This window comes from Aythya ferina (assembly GCF_964211825.1).
Source record: "Aythya ferina genome assembly, chromosome: 7".
Taxonomy (NCBI): Eukaryota; Metazoa; Chordata; class Aves; order Anseriformes; family Anatidae; genus Aythya; species Aythya ferina.
In genome coordinates this window covers 866400-884091 of record NC_140302.1, presented here as the reverse complement: position 1 = coordinate 884091, position 17692 = coordinate 866400, and the positions used below count along the sequence as shown (strand labels likewise).

General features: G+C 43.3%; 1 protein-coding gene across 10 annotated transcripts in view; it reads left to right on the top strand.

The window, feature by feature from the left end:
• Nucleotides 1-17692, top strand: part of LOC311439579 (uncharacterized protein) — a 377995-nt gene that overhangs the window by 246442 nt on the left and 113861 nt on the right. For 5 of the 10 annotated variants that reach the window (XM_084525455.1, XM_084525448.1, XM_084525457.1 and 2 more), the window contains exon 1: nt 15522-15716. The exons of 4 other annotated variants lie outside the window; for them this stretch is intronic. In XM_084525455.1, the coding sequence (XP_084381581.1) occupies nt 15537-15716 (180 nt within the window). In that variant the 5' untranslated portion in view covers nt 15522-15536. Of the gene's footprint in view, nt 1-15510; nt 15717-17692 lie in introns of those variants that run through there. One more of the 10 variants, XR_014694836.1, reaches the window with a different exon arrangement.

Here is a 17692-nt window from a genome sequence, read left to right as displayed (position 1 = left end):
GTCTCTATTTGACACAGTTGCTAACTAATGTTTTGGGGGCTGGGTATATTTGAAAGTCTTACCTCTGTCAAATTAGGTTGAATTTGCTGAAATAGCGTCAAAAATCAGTAGTGAAAGGACTGGAACAGACACACGTAGATACACAGTATAAGTCAAGTCTTGGTTCTGCTGGAAACCAGCATAAAAATTATGTTAACAAGACAACGTTTTAAAGAAGGGCCACCTTGGGAAGTGGCCATTATCTTCTCCCATGTGTTGTAACTCAGGAATTGCTTGTCCAAAAAGAAGAGACAGACTGCTAAAGAGTTTGCTTTATCTTGCTCATCACGTATATATTTTAGTTAGGGACTAAAATAAAATATTTAAGGTATCAGGAAAACAGGAGGACTTGCAGCGACTGTTCCCCCAGCAGACTCTTCCCAGACTGCTCACATATGTCAGTGAAACAAAGTGGTGCATTTACCGAGGTAAAAAGACGATGCGCCAGAGGGCTGTAGGACACGTTGCCTCCTCCCACAGGGCTGCAGGTACCTGCTGCAAGACATGCTCATCACTTTACCATCCCTTTCCTTAAATAATAAATGTAATTAGTGTTGCTTTTTCCTGGCCTACATAGCTAGGACTGCTGGGTTTTCATCTGAATTATGGTTTTAAGCAAGCCGATGAGTTCACTTTCAATGGGAGATTTCTGATCACCTGCTGTGTTTATTCATGAGATCAGATGTTTCCTAAGACCTGGATTTTAAATATAATCATTTTACACATGATAGCTTGAAGGCAAAAAAAGATAAAATCTTGTCAGGAAGAGTTTTTTGATATCCAATTTATAAATAACAAATCAGTTTCATGAATATTAATTCCTGATAAAATACTGAAATCAAGAACTGAATGCTTTCTGGGAGGTATTACTGAGTTAAATGTGAGATCCTGCTATCTCTAAAGCATAATAACTTGGTTACATGATATCAAAGCAGCTGATCCAGTGGTCTCTCCGGTGGTTTAAAATATTGTGATTTATCTATGGCATAGGTATTGTATACACTTACATATTGAAGTGTGAGTTATGTCTTGTGCTTAACTTCCTAGTGGTACTTAGCATGGATAGGGAAAGAACATCTCCATTTAGAAGTGATTTGTACTGGAAATTAGTGGCAATATCTATGTTCTCCTGCGGTCTGTCTTTAAATATGATACCTATACCTAGTAGGTTCAAAAATTTCATATATGTTGAAACTAAGGAAACATGTCTGTGGCATGCTATGAATGGAAAAAAATCTGCCATTTGAAGAGGCTTAGAGGTTTGGAGCATTTACACTAGTCCTTGGAGAGGAGAGGGATTGCGATAAGGCAATTATAGATGCATGCAAATTAATTAATCCCACTGCTTTATTATGCAGCTGATGTTTTTAAGAAACAATTTGCAGAAAAAAAAAGTTTCCTCTTATTCATCATATGGGATTTGCTTTTCAGTGATATGTCTTGCTTAATGTCATGGATACAGAAGATTAAGTCCTGGGAACATAGGTTATCTATTTCTATACTGTAACTTTTATTGTGTTTTATAATTGTAAATTACAAAAGGCAAATATTTGTATTATTCAATGGACCTAATGTTTTTTTTCTGGCTCCAAATAACCACTGATAAGTAGGTAGTGTGATATTGATGGTTCTCTCTCTATAAAAAAATATATTTTAGATAGATTTGTGGTCATTTGATATGGAGTGATTCATCTCAAATGATTTTAGGACATTCAAATACCAAGCCTTTAATAGACTCACGTTTAAGATGTTTGAGTCAAATGCCCAAATACAGCCATGGTTGGGCTGTAGCTACCAGAGAGAGGTCAGAAGTGCTCACGCCTCACAGGCATAACATGTCTTAGGTGCTCACCCTAGGAGGTGACGAGCCCCTTCTGGGATACCTGGGCTCTTCACTGGCTTTAAGGAGAGCCTGGAGAAACTATCTCAGGCAGAAACCTGCCCGAGATGAGGGAGAAGGAAAATTCTTACTAATGCTTTTAACCTCTTTTTTTTACCAGAAAAAAACAAACAAACAAAAAAAAAAAACAGGCTCATTTATGCATGCTGTATATACATATTTACAGAGGCATATTTGTGCCTCTGATACATGTGCCAGGCTCCGAAGCAATTTACAATAATTGTACTTTATAAAGCAAAGGGGCTGGGCTGGTACATGGTGTTGTGACATACTGGCACATCTCCCAGGCTGCCACCACGTACAATTGAATCTCATTTTTCATTTCTGTTCCTGCTGTGAAAAATAAGCCTTAAAAACATGTATTGAAGTGCAGACCCATGCAGTAGCGTCTGCCCACATTTTCAGCCCCAGCCAGTGCCACTGAGGGATGCGAACTGGCTCTTTCATTTCAGTGGCTAGCTCCGAGGTTATATGGCTGCACAGGAGTCAATGCTACGTGCTGCTTTGCAAAGCGTGGGGAGGAATCCATCAGGATTCACATCTGTCCGAGCGGCCCTCCACTTTCATGCAGAAGGAACTAGAGGATAGTACGTCTCCCTCTCCTTAAAGTCCTAAATAGCATCCCAACATGCTAGTGGGTGTCTCCCCCAGCTGATGCTGAATTTTCATGCTAGGAGTGGATGTAAAGTCTAGATTTCTGTTTGGTTACACTGCTAATACCCTTCCAGCATCTACTTAGTACGAACAGCATTTTTACCAGCTTTGAGTTAGATTTCGTTAGAGGATAAAGTTCTCTTTACTGTACTCAAAATTCAACTTTTGTGCCTTTTCAGTCTGCATTCATTCTTTGTCTAGGATGATATAGAAAACATTAAGGAGTTCATTAAAAATTATGATTAATTAATTTTATTACAGTAGCACTTAGAAGCCCCTGCTGAGACAGGAGACCTATAGCACTGGGCACTGTAGGGACACATAAAAGAGTGAGTTTCTGCTTCAAAGAGCTGAAAATTGAACTAGAAAAGACATGTTTCTCTTGGCTTCAAGGGAAACTGAATAAGGGCTTTTGTGATATTCTTGAGCAAGCTGGAAGCCCCGTGTTTCATTGAAACCTTTTCTTTCTCATTCTGCACTTTCATAAAAAATACATGATGAATGAACCCGGATTCAATTTTCAATTAAAAGAATCGCAGACTATCTGGTGCTCTTTCTGCCCACAGCCCGCTCCTTTTGCTGTCTTCATTCTTCCTCTGCAGGGTCCGTAGAGCAGCCCTGTGCTCCCTGTTCTGATAACCTTTGCAGGCAGCTGCGGTTGTGTCTTGTCATCACATTGTTAATACTGGATTTCCACGTTTCAAAAGGGGTTCAACTTCTCGTTTTTGTTAGCTCTGTAGTTACTTGAAAACATCCCAAACTTGCAAAGTAGAGAAAAAGAAAAGGAGGAAGGAGAGAATGGCCTCCCCTCCCTCTCCCGCCTTTCTGCCGCTGCTGCTGGCACAGGAGGTAGAGAAATGCAGCATGAGAAGTGCAACAGTTACAGACTATGCTCTCTTTTACCACTAGCCTTGAGTCAATTTTCCTTTATTGTACAATAGGACGGGAAAAAAAGGAAGGGAGCAGTGTTGAAGGTTATTGCCTTTGTTCATGCAAAGGCAGAGAGAAATCTGCCTTGAGAAACAGGAGAGATCAGCAAGCTGCTGAGTTCACAAAATAAATTCTAGCGCCGTGCTCAGATTTACCCTTCTATTTCCTAAGTTTCTGCTCTGCGTCTGGTGGGTTGTCCCTCTCAGCTCTCTCCTACCAGCCTAAGAAGTCGGGAAGAAGCGGGACGGAAAGGACAGGGCTGGTGGCAGCGGGGGACAGCCCCGGAGGGTGCCAGGCGTGCTGCCGGGTGGCTGATCAGCACAGACAGTGCCCGCGCAGCTGCCAGCCTCGTGCCATCGCTTCTCAGAGGAGGCGGCTTTGTTTCAGCCTGACTACTGCTCCCCGATAATCTGCGAGGCTGGGAGGGAGTTCAGAGCAGCGCTGGGCTGAGCGCTAATCAAATGCACAGTAGTTCCTTGCAACTCGCTCTGATCTCCGGTGCCTTTAATCTTGCACTACATTTTGGCTGGGCTTCTCTCTGTTGTACGCCTCCCCAGGGAGATGGCAGGCAGGGGGTGAGGGAGGCTGCCCGGGCCAGTTGAAGTCTCAGGGGGCCTGCTTGAGGCCACTGTGAAGGAAAAAAAAAGAGTTCACAGATGCTCTAATCTATTTTCTCTTAAGAAGAACAAGCTGATGCTTTTATTTTATTGTAAGTAGAGCAAGTGGTTAAATCGCCTTCTGAAAACAAACTACTGAACAGAAACACAATCTCTCTCCCAGGAGTTTCTGTAGATGACAACCAACCCCCTGTAGTCTCTCTCTGACACCAAACTTCATCTTTCTGTGGGACCGGGTGAATGGCATCAGCTGACTCAGGCGCTCACACGGATGAGTTGTGTCTGCTCCAAGCACCTGGCTTCCAGGGCTGGAAGCACCATTTCCTGCTGCGAGCCGCCCCAAATCAGTGGCGAGGCTCATTATTTCGGAGTCATTTAGGAACCAGCAGGGTGGATGGAGTGCTCTTAGCTGCTTCTCAGATGGCGTGGCAGCACGTGAGGCCTCCCGCACCACGCCTGCGTCCAGCGCCCCCGGCCAGCCGAGCTGCCCTAATGGCAAACTCACCGCCAGGCTTGTGAGAACGCCTGCAGTCCAAGAGCCACGTCTGGGTTAACGCTGAAGCCAAGGTGGAAGTGGGAAGGGTGTTACAGGCCCAGCTGTAGGAGACTGGCAGAGGAGAAAGAGAAGATAGGCGTCACAGGATGAGCAGATTATTTTGCTCATTTGTTTGCTTTTCTAATGCCTTCGAAGCCTCGTGCTCTGCTGCTTCTGGCTTTTGGTGTGTGCCTCAGTTTAAATTTTCATGGTACTCGTCTCGCCGCTTAGCCGTGTCGTGTTGTGTTACCCTGTAGCACCCCGGATCAAAACTCAATCATGGAACAAACACAACAGTCACTTTAATGCTGCCCCCTTTCATTATTCAGGGCGTTCCATCATGGGCTGCTGACAAAGAAGATCCTGAAATTAAATTTAAAGGCATATTTACATAAGGAGTGTGCATGGGAGGGGGAGTTAGTCAATTTGGTGGTTTTTTCTGTGCTCTCTGTTCTCCCAGGAGAAGGACTCCTCCCTCAGTACGAGAATAAAAGGGAGAGGCACAAACACGAGCTGTCAAAGTACTACTTCATACACAAAAATCCTATCTTTAAACTCTGCTGCTTTTATTTTAGGAAGGTTTGTATCAACCTTATGTTTAATATTTCCTTTTTTTTTTTGGTGACATTATACCTTCTTAAACAAGATTTTAAAAAGGAGGCAGATAGTCTTGGCGTAGTGGCTTGATGTTGAGTGGAACAAGATTGTGCTATTTATCACTATACAGTGAAATATTTACAATTAGTTGGTGTCCTGACATAGGAAAATAGCGAGACGATCTTAGTGTTTTCCTCTTTCTTCGCACAAATGCTGGGAGAACTGCTATGAATGGCAGAATTTGGCAAGATATTGAGCATGCAAATGAGCACAGGAATAAATAAACAGGCATGCTGATCACAATATGAAGTCATACTGATCATTCATTTGGCACGTGTGGGTTTAGTGCTAATTATTTATGATACTTCATACTGTGATAATGAATATTCTTTGGTATGCTTTGGAAAGGTAATGGAATTCTACTGCCAGACTCTGACACCTTTATTTTTAATTATCCATCAGTTATCACATCTATGGCTTCATGGACTTAAGAAGCAGTAATATATCTCTGAGCATAGCAAAGAGTTAGCAGACTTTGACTCTTAGCAAAAAAAGCCAAAATTGGACATATATCTTGTATAGGATACAATATGTTCTAATGAAAGGTTTTGCACTGATGTCCTATGGAAGCAAGAAATATATCTATTTTGATTTCAAGAGGTGTCTTGCTGGAAGAGGTTATCAAAAAGAACTCCAGCAGAGGACACAAAAGCATTTAGAAAAAGCACAATGAATTTTGACTGCCTTTGAATCTATTTATCAAAGCCATTGCCGTTCCCATTTCGATGCAGGTGGAACAATAATAAATATCGAACAAAGCAACTCAATCTGTATTCAGAGCATTTCAATACATGGAAAGTTAAATGCAAAGAAAGAAAGCTTGCAGAGTCAGGCCTATTGACTCCTGCTACTTCTGTTCCTCGTTGAAAATGAATGGTGGAAAGCGCATAAAGATTGGCAAGATGTTTACATTACTGTGATTAACATATAATAAGCAGCACCGTCGGTAACGTGACTTCATTATTTAACTGGATCAACAATATTCTGCATCATAGGAACATAATTCCGCTGCAAACCTTGGCGCTTTCTTTCATTTTAAGTGACTCATGTCACATGTCAATTTTCAAACTGATTGGATCCGTATTATTTCCCTAGCTGCCATTTATCTCTGCAGGAGGGTCTTTGTGCAGGAATGTGCCCCTGTGTGGTGAAGAAGAATTGCCTCTTCTCTGGAGGATAGGTGGCAGGAGGAATCCACATTCCAGTCTTGGCTTGGCTTGCACAGGAGTCATTCCCTGGGAGCGGCCCAGTATGGCCCCAGCAGCTCGCTCTCTGCCACTGGTTCGTAGTCACAGTGTCTGCACACCCCTCTTCCCTTGGGGTTTTCTCCCACTGTCCCTAAATGCTTAAAGAAAATTTCTGGAGGAAATTTCACCTCGCTCAGGCAGGGTGGCAGCAGAGGCTGAAAACCTACCAGGCACTCCGCAGAGGCTGCTCTGATGAAGCCCTCCCTCAAAGGCAGGGTAGATTTTGGATAATTCTGATTTTGACCATAAATCCAAAGCAGGTTGCCAATTATAGTGAAAAAAATAAAATAAAATACAGGAACAAAACATGTTGGATTGTTATAAAATGCAGCTATACATGCAAAGGACATCACAAAATCATGAAAAAAAAGAAAAAAAAAAAGAAAAAAAAGAATAATGCTCAGTTAACTGCTGCTGTCTGAAAAAAAAAAAAAAAAAAAAAAAGAGAGAGAGAGAAATGCTAGTCCAAATTTGATGTGTCTGCCGGCCAGATCTAAAGTGCTCCGAGACCAAAACCAGAAAGCTCTCATTGCCTTCATTGCCTCCTCTGGCTTTTGGGTACAGCCATCAGGTACAAGCAGGTCTTTCATCCACATGATTAGTGCTTTGCAGCAGATGATAAAAAATTCAGTTTCTCTCTTTTGTCTTGATATTTCCAAGGCTTACCGGTTCTGTCTGATTTCACCTAGCATCCAGCAAACAGCCTAGCACGGCGCTGTTTGCTCTGTCCTTTGGGCAGTCACACAGGCGGTTCTCATTTCAGACATCCTCATTCTCCGCGTGCTGCAGCGCTTCCACAGAGCTGGTTCAGGCCCTTGGAGCAAAGCAAAGAAGTGGATTTTAATTTTGAGTTGCAGCTGCTGTTGTCAAAGTTCAGTGAATTAAGCATGGATTTTGTTTTCACTGCTCTCTCCTAGTGCCAGGAATAACATAAACTGTGAAACACGTGTGCTTAATGTAAGTAAAGCAATGGAGAAAGATATTGTTCTTGTTATTTGAAATGTCACCGAAGATCTTGGATTCGTTTCAGTAGCACAATGAAACCAAGCTGCAGTTCCCACAAAGGCATAGTTTTAGCTGGTAGCAGTGAATAGATGAAATGTTCTTCTGCCTTCTCTGGCTGTTGCTGCACAGCAGCACCACAAAGTGCCTCTGCGCCGGAGCGATGAAGATTGCTTCCTTCTCCTGGCTGTGCTGGGCTTCGCGGCAGCTCAGGGAGGACAATTGGATGGCCCCCCAACACACATCTACGGGCGTATTTCCTCCATTCAAGTTGACGTGCTTTGTGTTATTTCTAACGTAGTTATTTTCTTGGTTCACAAACCATTGCACTGCAACTCACTGCAGTAAACTAGAACTTGAATAAAATCATGTGGGAAATGAGACTGAGTTGGCCAGAAGCCCACAGTAGATGTAAGGGGTGACTTGGGCACTGAACGTAGCTTCAGGTATGAGTTCCCCAGCTGGCTAACACAGAAAGAAAAGGGTAGTGTTGCTCATCCTCTCGAGGCTGCCATGAGTAAAGGTTTGCAGACTAATGTCAGCCTCTCCCTTTGTTCGCCCCCTATATTGCTTCTGTTTCCATTGGTAAGATTTTCACCTTTTCTACTCTACTTTCTGTGCTTTCTCTCCCCCTCTTCGTTCCCTGGCTGTGTGGCTGAATAGGTGAGACAATACCAGAGACAATCTCCCTGCCTGCCTGGCAGAGAGGAAGGGGAAGGTTGGTGTTGCTATGGAGCAGTGTGAAGGTTACTTCAATCCCTTTAGTATCATTTTGGCTGCAAAAAGGTTGCAGGGAAAAGGTTTCTAGATGCTAAAATAATCCTTTATTATTTTTTTTTTCACCCTCAAATTGAAAATGTAATTTCTCCAGAAACAGAACAAAGCAGACCAAAAACCAAAATTAAAAAGCAATGCAGCAGGCTGTTGTAAAGCTCATCCCGTGTATCCCATGGTTCTCCTCCACACACCCATGGCAGTGCGGCCCTTCCTGTGGGCACATGCAGTGACACATATACACGTACACCATCATGTTTGTACCTGTACATGTAGTTGTTATACCTTTTGTGCATGCCCGTGGAAATACCAGTGTATTTATGGGGTGCCAAGAGCTCAGCCCACTGGAGCTCTTTCTCACATGCTGCCCATGGGCAAGGTGAGCAGAGCCACGCTGAGCTTTTCCACCAGCTGACTCCGAGTTAAAAGAAGGGCCATTGCCATGACTAGAACTGGAATAAAACCAGAAGGTTTATTCACCTCCACCCTTCTCTGGTGGCCACGTTTAAGACATGAAGATTGTGGAAATCTTTCAAACCTTGTGGTGCACAGCTGAGTGCTCCCTCCTGGCACCTCATGCAATTACACAGCTAAGTCTTGTTAGCGACAGGTTCCCTTGGTGCAGGAATAGAATTAAATCACTCTTTGAACAACTAGATACAAATGATGAAATGGATATTATCCTATTACCAAGGGCGGATTTGTAATCAAATGGAAGTTCTTCTTACGAGTTGTTAAAGAGGATTTCATGGCATCAAACCAGTTCCTAATAAGCAGATGTTCATGATACAGAAGAGAAAACATTTCTGCATTTGGCACCCTTATCGGAAGCATCAGTCCAAAAGGCAGGGAATTAATACGGAAGGCAGAAGCATACAAATGGAGCTGTGACCCTCTCAGTTCCTCTGCTATTTCTGAACTAAATTTTCAGCCTTACCTGGCTCTGCAGCCCAGTTTCTTCTCTTGCAGTTAGGGAGAGTTCACCACCAGGCGCTGGGCAGTACATACGTAGGATTTAGGTCCACAGTTTTATCAATCAAGCAACATAAAACCGCTCGAAATATCACTTCAAACAAATCGGTGAAATTAATTACAGAAGGTTGACCAAATATGAAAAGGCCCTATATCCTGGGCTACGCCGATTTATTAGTGGAGGTGCATGAAGTGTAGGAGCTGTCCTGCAGATGTCAGGGGGCCAGACAATAGCAAGAGAAGAGTTTTTGTCTTATAGATTTTAAAGACCCTTCCACGGGGTTGAGTTCCTGTCATTTCCATCTCCAACACATGCAAATACAAAGACATTCCCTCCATAAGTGTTTGAAAGGTTATTTTTTTATACATATACTTCTGTTTAGCTCTTATTTTTTAGTTTGAAACACTTCAGAAGCACTGCAAAACCAAAAAGCACTTGGATGCCATAACTGACTATTGTCCTAGTTTTGGATGGGATGCGCGAGGAGCCGGGAGGGACAGGACCAGGACAGGTGACAGAAGTGGCCGAAGGGGTGGCTATCCCACACCCTATGGCGTCATGCTGAACAAAAAAGTACTCTCCTACCGGCTGTCACAGACAATCCCAATTGTAAACTGGTTTGGGTGGCCTGAAACTGCGGAGATGGGAGCAGAAGTCGAGTGTCCCATAGGCTCCCACGCTTACCCTGAACTGGTCTGGCTGAAATGCAGCCACAGGCAGTTAGGCGAAGTTATACAGGCTTAACACCCTGCTGTCCTTCTCATTCAGCTTTCCCTCACTACAGAGCCTGGGCAGGCACGTAGGAAAGAGGAAGGATGTCTCTTTGCCACCTTCTGAATAAATTATTAGTTCCCTATCTGTGTGACCGGTCGAATGCAGTTTCAGATTCGCCTCATGGCATGTAAGGTCGATACCAGGAGTCTGATGCCCCAAAGTGCTGAATTCAGGTTTTCAGTGAAGCACAAAGCAAAAGCCTGTAGACTTTTCAGACCTTGGGATCAGGATGTGCTTTTTTACACAGGCAGGTTTCGGAAGCCTGAATTCACAAACAGTGAGATACCCAGATAATGCCAGGAAATTAAACAAACAAACCATGCCAGAGTACTTTCCATAGAATAAGTAGCAGGAAATCAAAGTCATAGTATGATGGAAATGTCTCAGCTACAGCCCCTCGGTGTGAGGCAGATGATGCACGGAGAGGGTTCGGAAGTGCATAATGCATGAGCTGGAAATGAATAGTTTTCACTTAAATATAAGATTGAGAAAACCTGCACAAAATTTAAGAGAGAGAGAAATAGGACAATGCTATTTTTTAAGGCTTTACTTTTTAGATATTTCCTAACCAAATTAATAACACAGGCACCAGTTAAAATAGCACTGCAAGTTATTGAGCCTGGCAAGAATGACGGTAATTCATCACTTCACGCTTCGTGGTATTTCCCGGTTCAAACTGGCATTTCACATCAATGACAGAAAATGCTGTCCTCTCTGCCCGAAATGTCTAGCACACTGTGCTCTTATAGACAAGAAAAGACTTTTGCTTAAGCTGCATATCTACACACAATGCATATCTGCATACAGTGAACATATCCCTACCAAGTTGTCTTTGCATGTTATTGAAAGATAATCCAGGTCATACAAGGGAGTATAAACACTGCTTTTTATTTTTATTTTTATTTTTATTTTTATTTTTATTTTTATTTTTATTTTTATTTTTATTTTTATTTTATTTTCCCTTTTTTCACATTTAGGCCCATCTTTGCCTTTTCAAATCTATCCTCTTTGCTATGATAGCTAACATCACTACTAACAAGTTAAATGTTGTTGCCGTAAATGGGTCACTATATTGCTACTAGAGGAAAATCTGACAGACTTAAAAAAAAAAAAAAAAAAAAAAAAAAAAAAAAAAAAGCACAAACTAAACCAAACCATAAGATAATTCCAAAGGCTTTGCAGTTTTGGCCACTTCTATTTCAAACACCATATGTTCAATATCATCTCCACCAGGAAAAGAAAATAATCCATTTCAAAAGTCTCCAAGTAAGATTTGCAGCACTGCTGCTGTACTTTGCCTTGGCATTACCACGTCAAAGTGTACGTTTGGAGGCAGAGTAAAGCTCAGAATCTCAGCAGACTTCAGCTGGTCCTTTCCCAGTCAAGCCCAGAGTTTGTTTTGCTATCACACAACACATGGCACGTCTTTAGATGGAGATGAAGTTACAGCTACTTGACAAGCTCAAAGATACACCTGGTTATATTGCCCATAAAACCTCAAAAATCTCGAGTTATCCATTTTACTCTCACAAAATATTTAATTTGCATGTTGTCACGTAGATCCACTGCGCTTATGCATTATCTCAGAGACAAAAGTCTTACATTCATGTGTTTGACTTTTAGGACAGTGCTGTGCTTTTAGCGTTTATTTTGACCTGAAAATCTGGTGCTGCACAATGATGGCAAATGAGTAGTGAGAGCCTTGGCAGTACAATCCCTAAAGGCACCTCTTCCAGTACAAAAGGTGTGCGGGGTGTGTGAGGAAAGGAGCACTGGAGTGAAGGGAAGAGGCTTGGGACTTGTTGAAAACCTTTCTACTTAAGTAGAAAGACAATAATCCTAGCTATGGATGCCAAGGAGGTTTCCACAGAAATAAGTAAAGTTATTCCCTCTAGTTCTTTTATCACCTGAACCCCAAAAAGTCGCCCGTATTTCATTCCTCATAAAGCTCAAAATGCCTTAGAATCATCATTATGTGTATTTTAAAACTGCGAAATGGAAGAACACAGAGGAGGCATTTTGTCTGTGGTCACAGAGTGAATCGCTGGGTTTGGAATAAGACTTTATTTTTTTAAACCATTGAGTGGAGTCAGCGAGTGCAGGGCTGCGAGCACAGACACGGCTGACATTATTCCAGTGGGGCTGTGGTGTGCGTACCACTCGCAGGGTGCGATGCTGTCTGATTTAAATCCTCCCCTGTAATGCACAGTCCGTGTTTCTGACCCCAAGTGCGATAACAAACACCTGCCTCACCTGCCTTTCCAGTGCATTTGAGTAAAAAAATGCTTAACTAGGAGGATTATTCTGAGTCGGTTACAAAATAGAAAATATGCCAGATAGCACAGAATAATATAGGTAGGTAAAAAGGAAAGCTTATAAGAAGTTTTCATTTTTTTTTTTAAATAAATTTAGGTGTTTTGCTTACATTTGTTAATGTTAATCTGTTATTTAGTTTCATAGCTGGTTTTAAGTCCTCTGCATAGATGCATACATCCTGAAGTGCTGCAGGGCCGAAAGCTGCACAGGATATTACCTTATTCTCTTGTTTCCAGGCAGTAAGAAAAGATAACATTTTCTTTTCCATTAATAACGTTGAGCTATAATAATAGTAATAGTCATGAAATTAAGAAACAAAAGTGTGATGGGCAATCACACTTCCAGTCTCCAGCAGTTATTTAACATTCATGAGAAATATCTTTGTTTGGAATAAACGTCAGCCCTGACAGTATGATGGTAGCAGAGAAAATGCCTGCTACTCAGTGTGCCACTGCTCCCTTCTGTGCAAGATGCTGATTTAAGATTTACCACTGCTTGGCTTCATGCTTGAACTTTCTTACCAAAAATGGGCCATCTGGAAGAGGATGCTTAATTTTGTTTGAGATATTACCTCTGGGAAAGTAGAAAAGAGGAAGAAAGACCTCGCTGAGTCAGAACTGACGGAGATGTGAGAAAATGATGGAGTGTATCTTCTTCAGGGCTTTCTCATAAATGCATGCATTAAAAGCAACAACAGTGGACAAAAACAAAGAGGAAGGCTGGTCCAAAACAGAGCAATGCAAGAAGGAATAGTATTCGCTTTGCATTTGAATCTTGCTCTAGTCAGGATTCAGAAGAAGTATATCCTTGGTCATTAACTTTTATGAAGTGCTGATTTCCCTCTTGGCTTCTGCCGGTCTCTCAGCCCTGCGGCGAGGGCTCTCGTTCTGCACACAGCTGAGCCAAGTAATTGCTCAGCGTGATCCTCCAGTACAACATTTGCTCACAGCCCACCTTTCACCAGCTACCTAATAGCTTAGAGACAGCCTCGGTCTGCCTGACTGAATGACCACTAATGACCCAACTGTCCCGAGGAAGATGGAGTACGGTTTTCTGCCAAGACCTGAAATGGTTCTGTTGTGTTTAGTCCTCATGGCGCGTATGATGTGGTGTCGAGCCAGCACAAAGCCACCAGCTGTTCTCAGAGCCGTCTTTCGTTTCTCCCCCTTCCCATCCTTTGTGTTTGCAGCCTCTTCATTCGCTACAAATTACCTGAAGCTTGTGTCTACAGCGCTCCTTTTGAACAGTGCAGGAACAGCACAGGCTGCTGGTGCTCCTTGTGGCCATTTTGATCAGTTATTGTGTTGGTTTTCAGAAAGTAAAGAGCTTCTGAGATGAGAAACTGCAACTAGCTCACGTGAGGTCCTTTCTGACAGCTTGTAAGAGAGCACAGGTGACGCTGAAGGCTGAAGTGCAGTAATAAAAATCACAACTTCACAATTATTTCGCAGTCACAACCTACTGACTACACAGCCCAAACTCTCAAACAAACAAACAAACAAGTCCATGCTATGTGCTACACAAGTATATAGGAAGAGAAAAGGACATATCCGTAAACTTGCATGCTATACAGATGAAAGAAGGGTTTTTGCCACCTCTTTTTCTAAGTGACTGAGGCACAGAGAAATAAAATGACGTGTTGACATGGCTGGAGGACTCAAAAAAAATCCAATTGAACAATGGTAGTAAAATGGTAGTAATCCCTAGAACCCTCTGGGAGAGCATTTCTCATCAGATTATGCTTTTTTTTTTTTTTCTGCTTGTGTAGCTTACACTGATATTTCCAGGTCTTTGAAAGCACGAAGGGTAGACCACAGCTTTAAACAGTGGCTCAGGTCCCCCTTGTCTGAGTTCAGGCCCTGATCTCAGGCACAGATGTGGCTGCGAGGCCAGGTGATGGAGAGGAGGAAAGTATTTCCCAGGCTCAGGGTGTTTTGTGTCAGGGTGTGAGGTGAGCTGACTCGTCTCGGGGTCTGTGCTGCAGCATTTGGTCTCGTGCTTCTGCTGGGGGCCTCAAGCTGCATGGCCCTGTCTGGGAAGGGGCTTTCTTCTGCCTCCCCTGCACCCCAGCAATGCCACACCTCACGTTTTTCTATTTGCAACGCTGTCCTCTCGCAAAGGGTACGCTGCCCTGACCCTTGCTGTCAAGGAGCAGCACCGAAATGCTGCTGCTCTGAGAAACCTGGCAGTGGGTTGTTTGAACACAGGAGGAATTCAGCGGTGCTGTAAGCCCCCTGCAGCAGGAGGAAGCTGATATTTTAGTAACCATTCCCTTTTGATATAAACTTTTTCCCCCTCCTATGTTAGGGGGGATTGTTTACAGATAATAAGAAAAAAAGATCATATTTCCATGTCTGAAGAAAGTCTTTCTTTTTTTCTTTTTTTCTTCTGTGGGCCATCAGAGCTGAAAATAAACCAAGCCGGCTGCTTCTAGGAATTTACTGAACTGCAAGTGCCCATGACTCATTCCATGATTTAAAAAAAAAAAAAAAAAAAAAAAGAATACCTCTCAAACTCAGCACGTGAGTGCCTGAAACAGGGCTCTCAGCACTGCTGCACGGTGGGATGGGAGGAATGGCAAGGCTTTCCCAACTCCCGTACAAAATGTGGCTCTGTGTTACTTCCCTGGCATCCAGCGCCCATGGGGTCAATGGAAAAGTGTTTTTAAAAACTCAGATCTGCCTTAAAAAGGAAGAATTTGAAATCAGCTGTGCAAGCATTTCACAAAGAGTCTTCATCAAGGTGTTCTACATGGTGAGAGTAGTGGGTGCAGAAACAAGGATGCTGTTGACAGGGGCTGTTTGTGATACCTATGGAAATAACAAAACGTATGCTGAGAGTCCTTCGTTCTGGTCCTGGTGAAGATGGAAGAGCCTTGCTGCTGGGAGAGTGGAGATTGAGTAGGTGCCGGGAGCATTTCCAGATGAAGTGACAGGGAGCACCCTGAGAGCCCTGCCCTCCCGAACCAGCCACTGGAGAGTTAACACAGTTTCTCTGCTCCTAAACTGAGGGGGAATTTGGTTAAAAGGTGGCAGCTGTGCCCAGGGGAGGGCCCTCCTTAAATACAGGCTTCTCCAGCTGGAGTGCCCCTTTGTGAAATGGAGGCTGGGTGAGCTGCATGCTGAAGCTGAGCCTGGTTGCGGTTGCAGGCTTTGCTTTTCATGCTCGTTCACATCTCTTAGCACTTACCCAAAGATACCTTCATTTTCTGCAACCAGTAAACTCTGAACCTCGCCGTCCAACGGAGGACTCGCTGCCATGGCTCCCTTTGGTTGCGTGCAAGCCGTGGGTGAAATCTGTGAGTACTTCAAAACTGTCCAAAACTTCGTAGGTAGTAGATAAGAGCACAATGCAGGTGGGTTGGAGTGATCAGAAACATGGGGAGAATTAACACGGGAGTGAGAGAAGGCTGCAGTGGGAAGACAAACTGAACAAGGGAAGGAGAGGGATGAAGCCTGGACATACAGCAGCCCACCACATCTGCTGGGTGGAGGTGCCTGCTCTGTGCCTGTAGGCGCTTAGCTGCGCACCAGAGCTGCTTGGCTGCCACGCGCTGGTCTTGGGACTCGGGCTAAGCAGTAATGCATCCCTAGGAAGCTGCTGCGTGCTCAGGCTGCCTGCCACACGCCTTGGTCTAACTCGTGCTTTGTTCAGCGCAGCAGGTGGCACCTTACTGAGAAACTGGGGGAAAAAGGATATCAGACTTGAAAGAAAAGAAAGGCTTGTGTTTTCTGTGCTCTTCCTTACGTGCTTCTGGCTTTCCAGGAGGATTTTGAGGACTGACTACTTGAAAATAAGTTATTAAGGGAGTTGATGTGCAAATAGTAGCATGATGGTCATCTGATTTTTTTATATTATTATTTTATGACTGTGGACCTCATGGTGCCACCCTCTACGGTGCAGGGTGTGGTACCAAAGTGTCCCTTACACGGAGCTTGTGGTGCTCTGGCCCCAGGGTGCTGAGCTGGGGCGGAGGGAAGGTGTCCTGTGGTGTTCCTGGCCCGGTCAGCTGTGTGTGGTTATGGCTGGCTGCTGTTCAGTAAGCTGCCTTGGGAGCACAGGTGACGTGCATCACTGCAGGATAGGTTAAAGTGACTCCTCCTCTGTATGGTCATGGCTGTGAAGTGGCTTGACTTCTGTGTGAAGCCTTGGGCCTGCTCAAAGCAAATGGAGAGGGCAGGTGGAACACTTGTATGGTTGTGGCAATAGCCAGAGGCTTTTTCCCCTGCTTTTAGGTAGATATATACATTTATTTTATTTTTTTTTTTAAGAACGGGTTCTTCATCTCTAAACTGCAGTGCTGGTTGGAGGAGGAAAAATTGCTCTCTGCTCTGGAATATAGAGGAATGGGAAAGGAGATATGGATAGCAAGTCAGTTTCTGTGTCTAGTGAAGCTGATATAATCCGTGACTGTGGGTACTGTCTATCAAGGATTGGTCCGTGGGTAAGACTGGAAAGAAGGACGTGAGGCTTGAACCACAGCCTCTTCTCTCCCATTCCTGCCCAGCTAGTAAATCAAGCAAAAATCTGTCCTAGCTCTAAGTTTCAACCCCTCCTTTTTTTTTTTTTGGAAAACTCACCTCTAACAGATAATCATGGGTCTCTGATGGATGCAGTTTGCTAATAGTTGATCTAATGGGATCGTTCCTTGATAAAAGGAGCCATTAAGCCATGAAATCAGATCTCCTGCATGTGCCTCTCTGTGGTGAGCCAGCATCTTTGGGTAAAGCATATTCCCCAGAAGGCAGTCTGGTGTTTATCTGAAGATATTAGATGTCCACTAATTCTCCAAGTACTTTCTCTTCTGACTTCTAAATAACATTGATAGAATCTGCTACATACACGTAAGACCATATGTATTTGGTAGCAAAAAGAAACCATAATTTCTGTAGAATTCAGAGTGAGATGCAAGGTAGTCAATATGAAGAGTAGACTGAAAAAAATAATTAAATGAAATTAAAATTCAGGTCTAGCTTTTTCCACACTTGTTTCAAAGTCTGTTGTCATAGCTACTGCAGCATAAGCTGGCTCGGTATGTTTGCTTTCTCTTTAAAGGCATATTCGCATTCTTACAAAAACTGGAGTAACAGAGCAAGCATCCAGGGGAAAAAATCAAACATGTCCTTTGTACATCCATATTCTTATCACGAGTTACTTAGATTGGGGATATGCAGACTTCAGTAGCTCTTCTTCAGGACTGGAGAAGCAGAAAATGTCTATATGCCTGTTAAAGTGTACACTATAGTGCAAAACATTTGCAAGCTTCAAGCATGG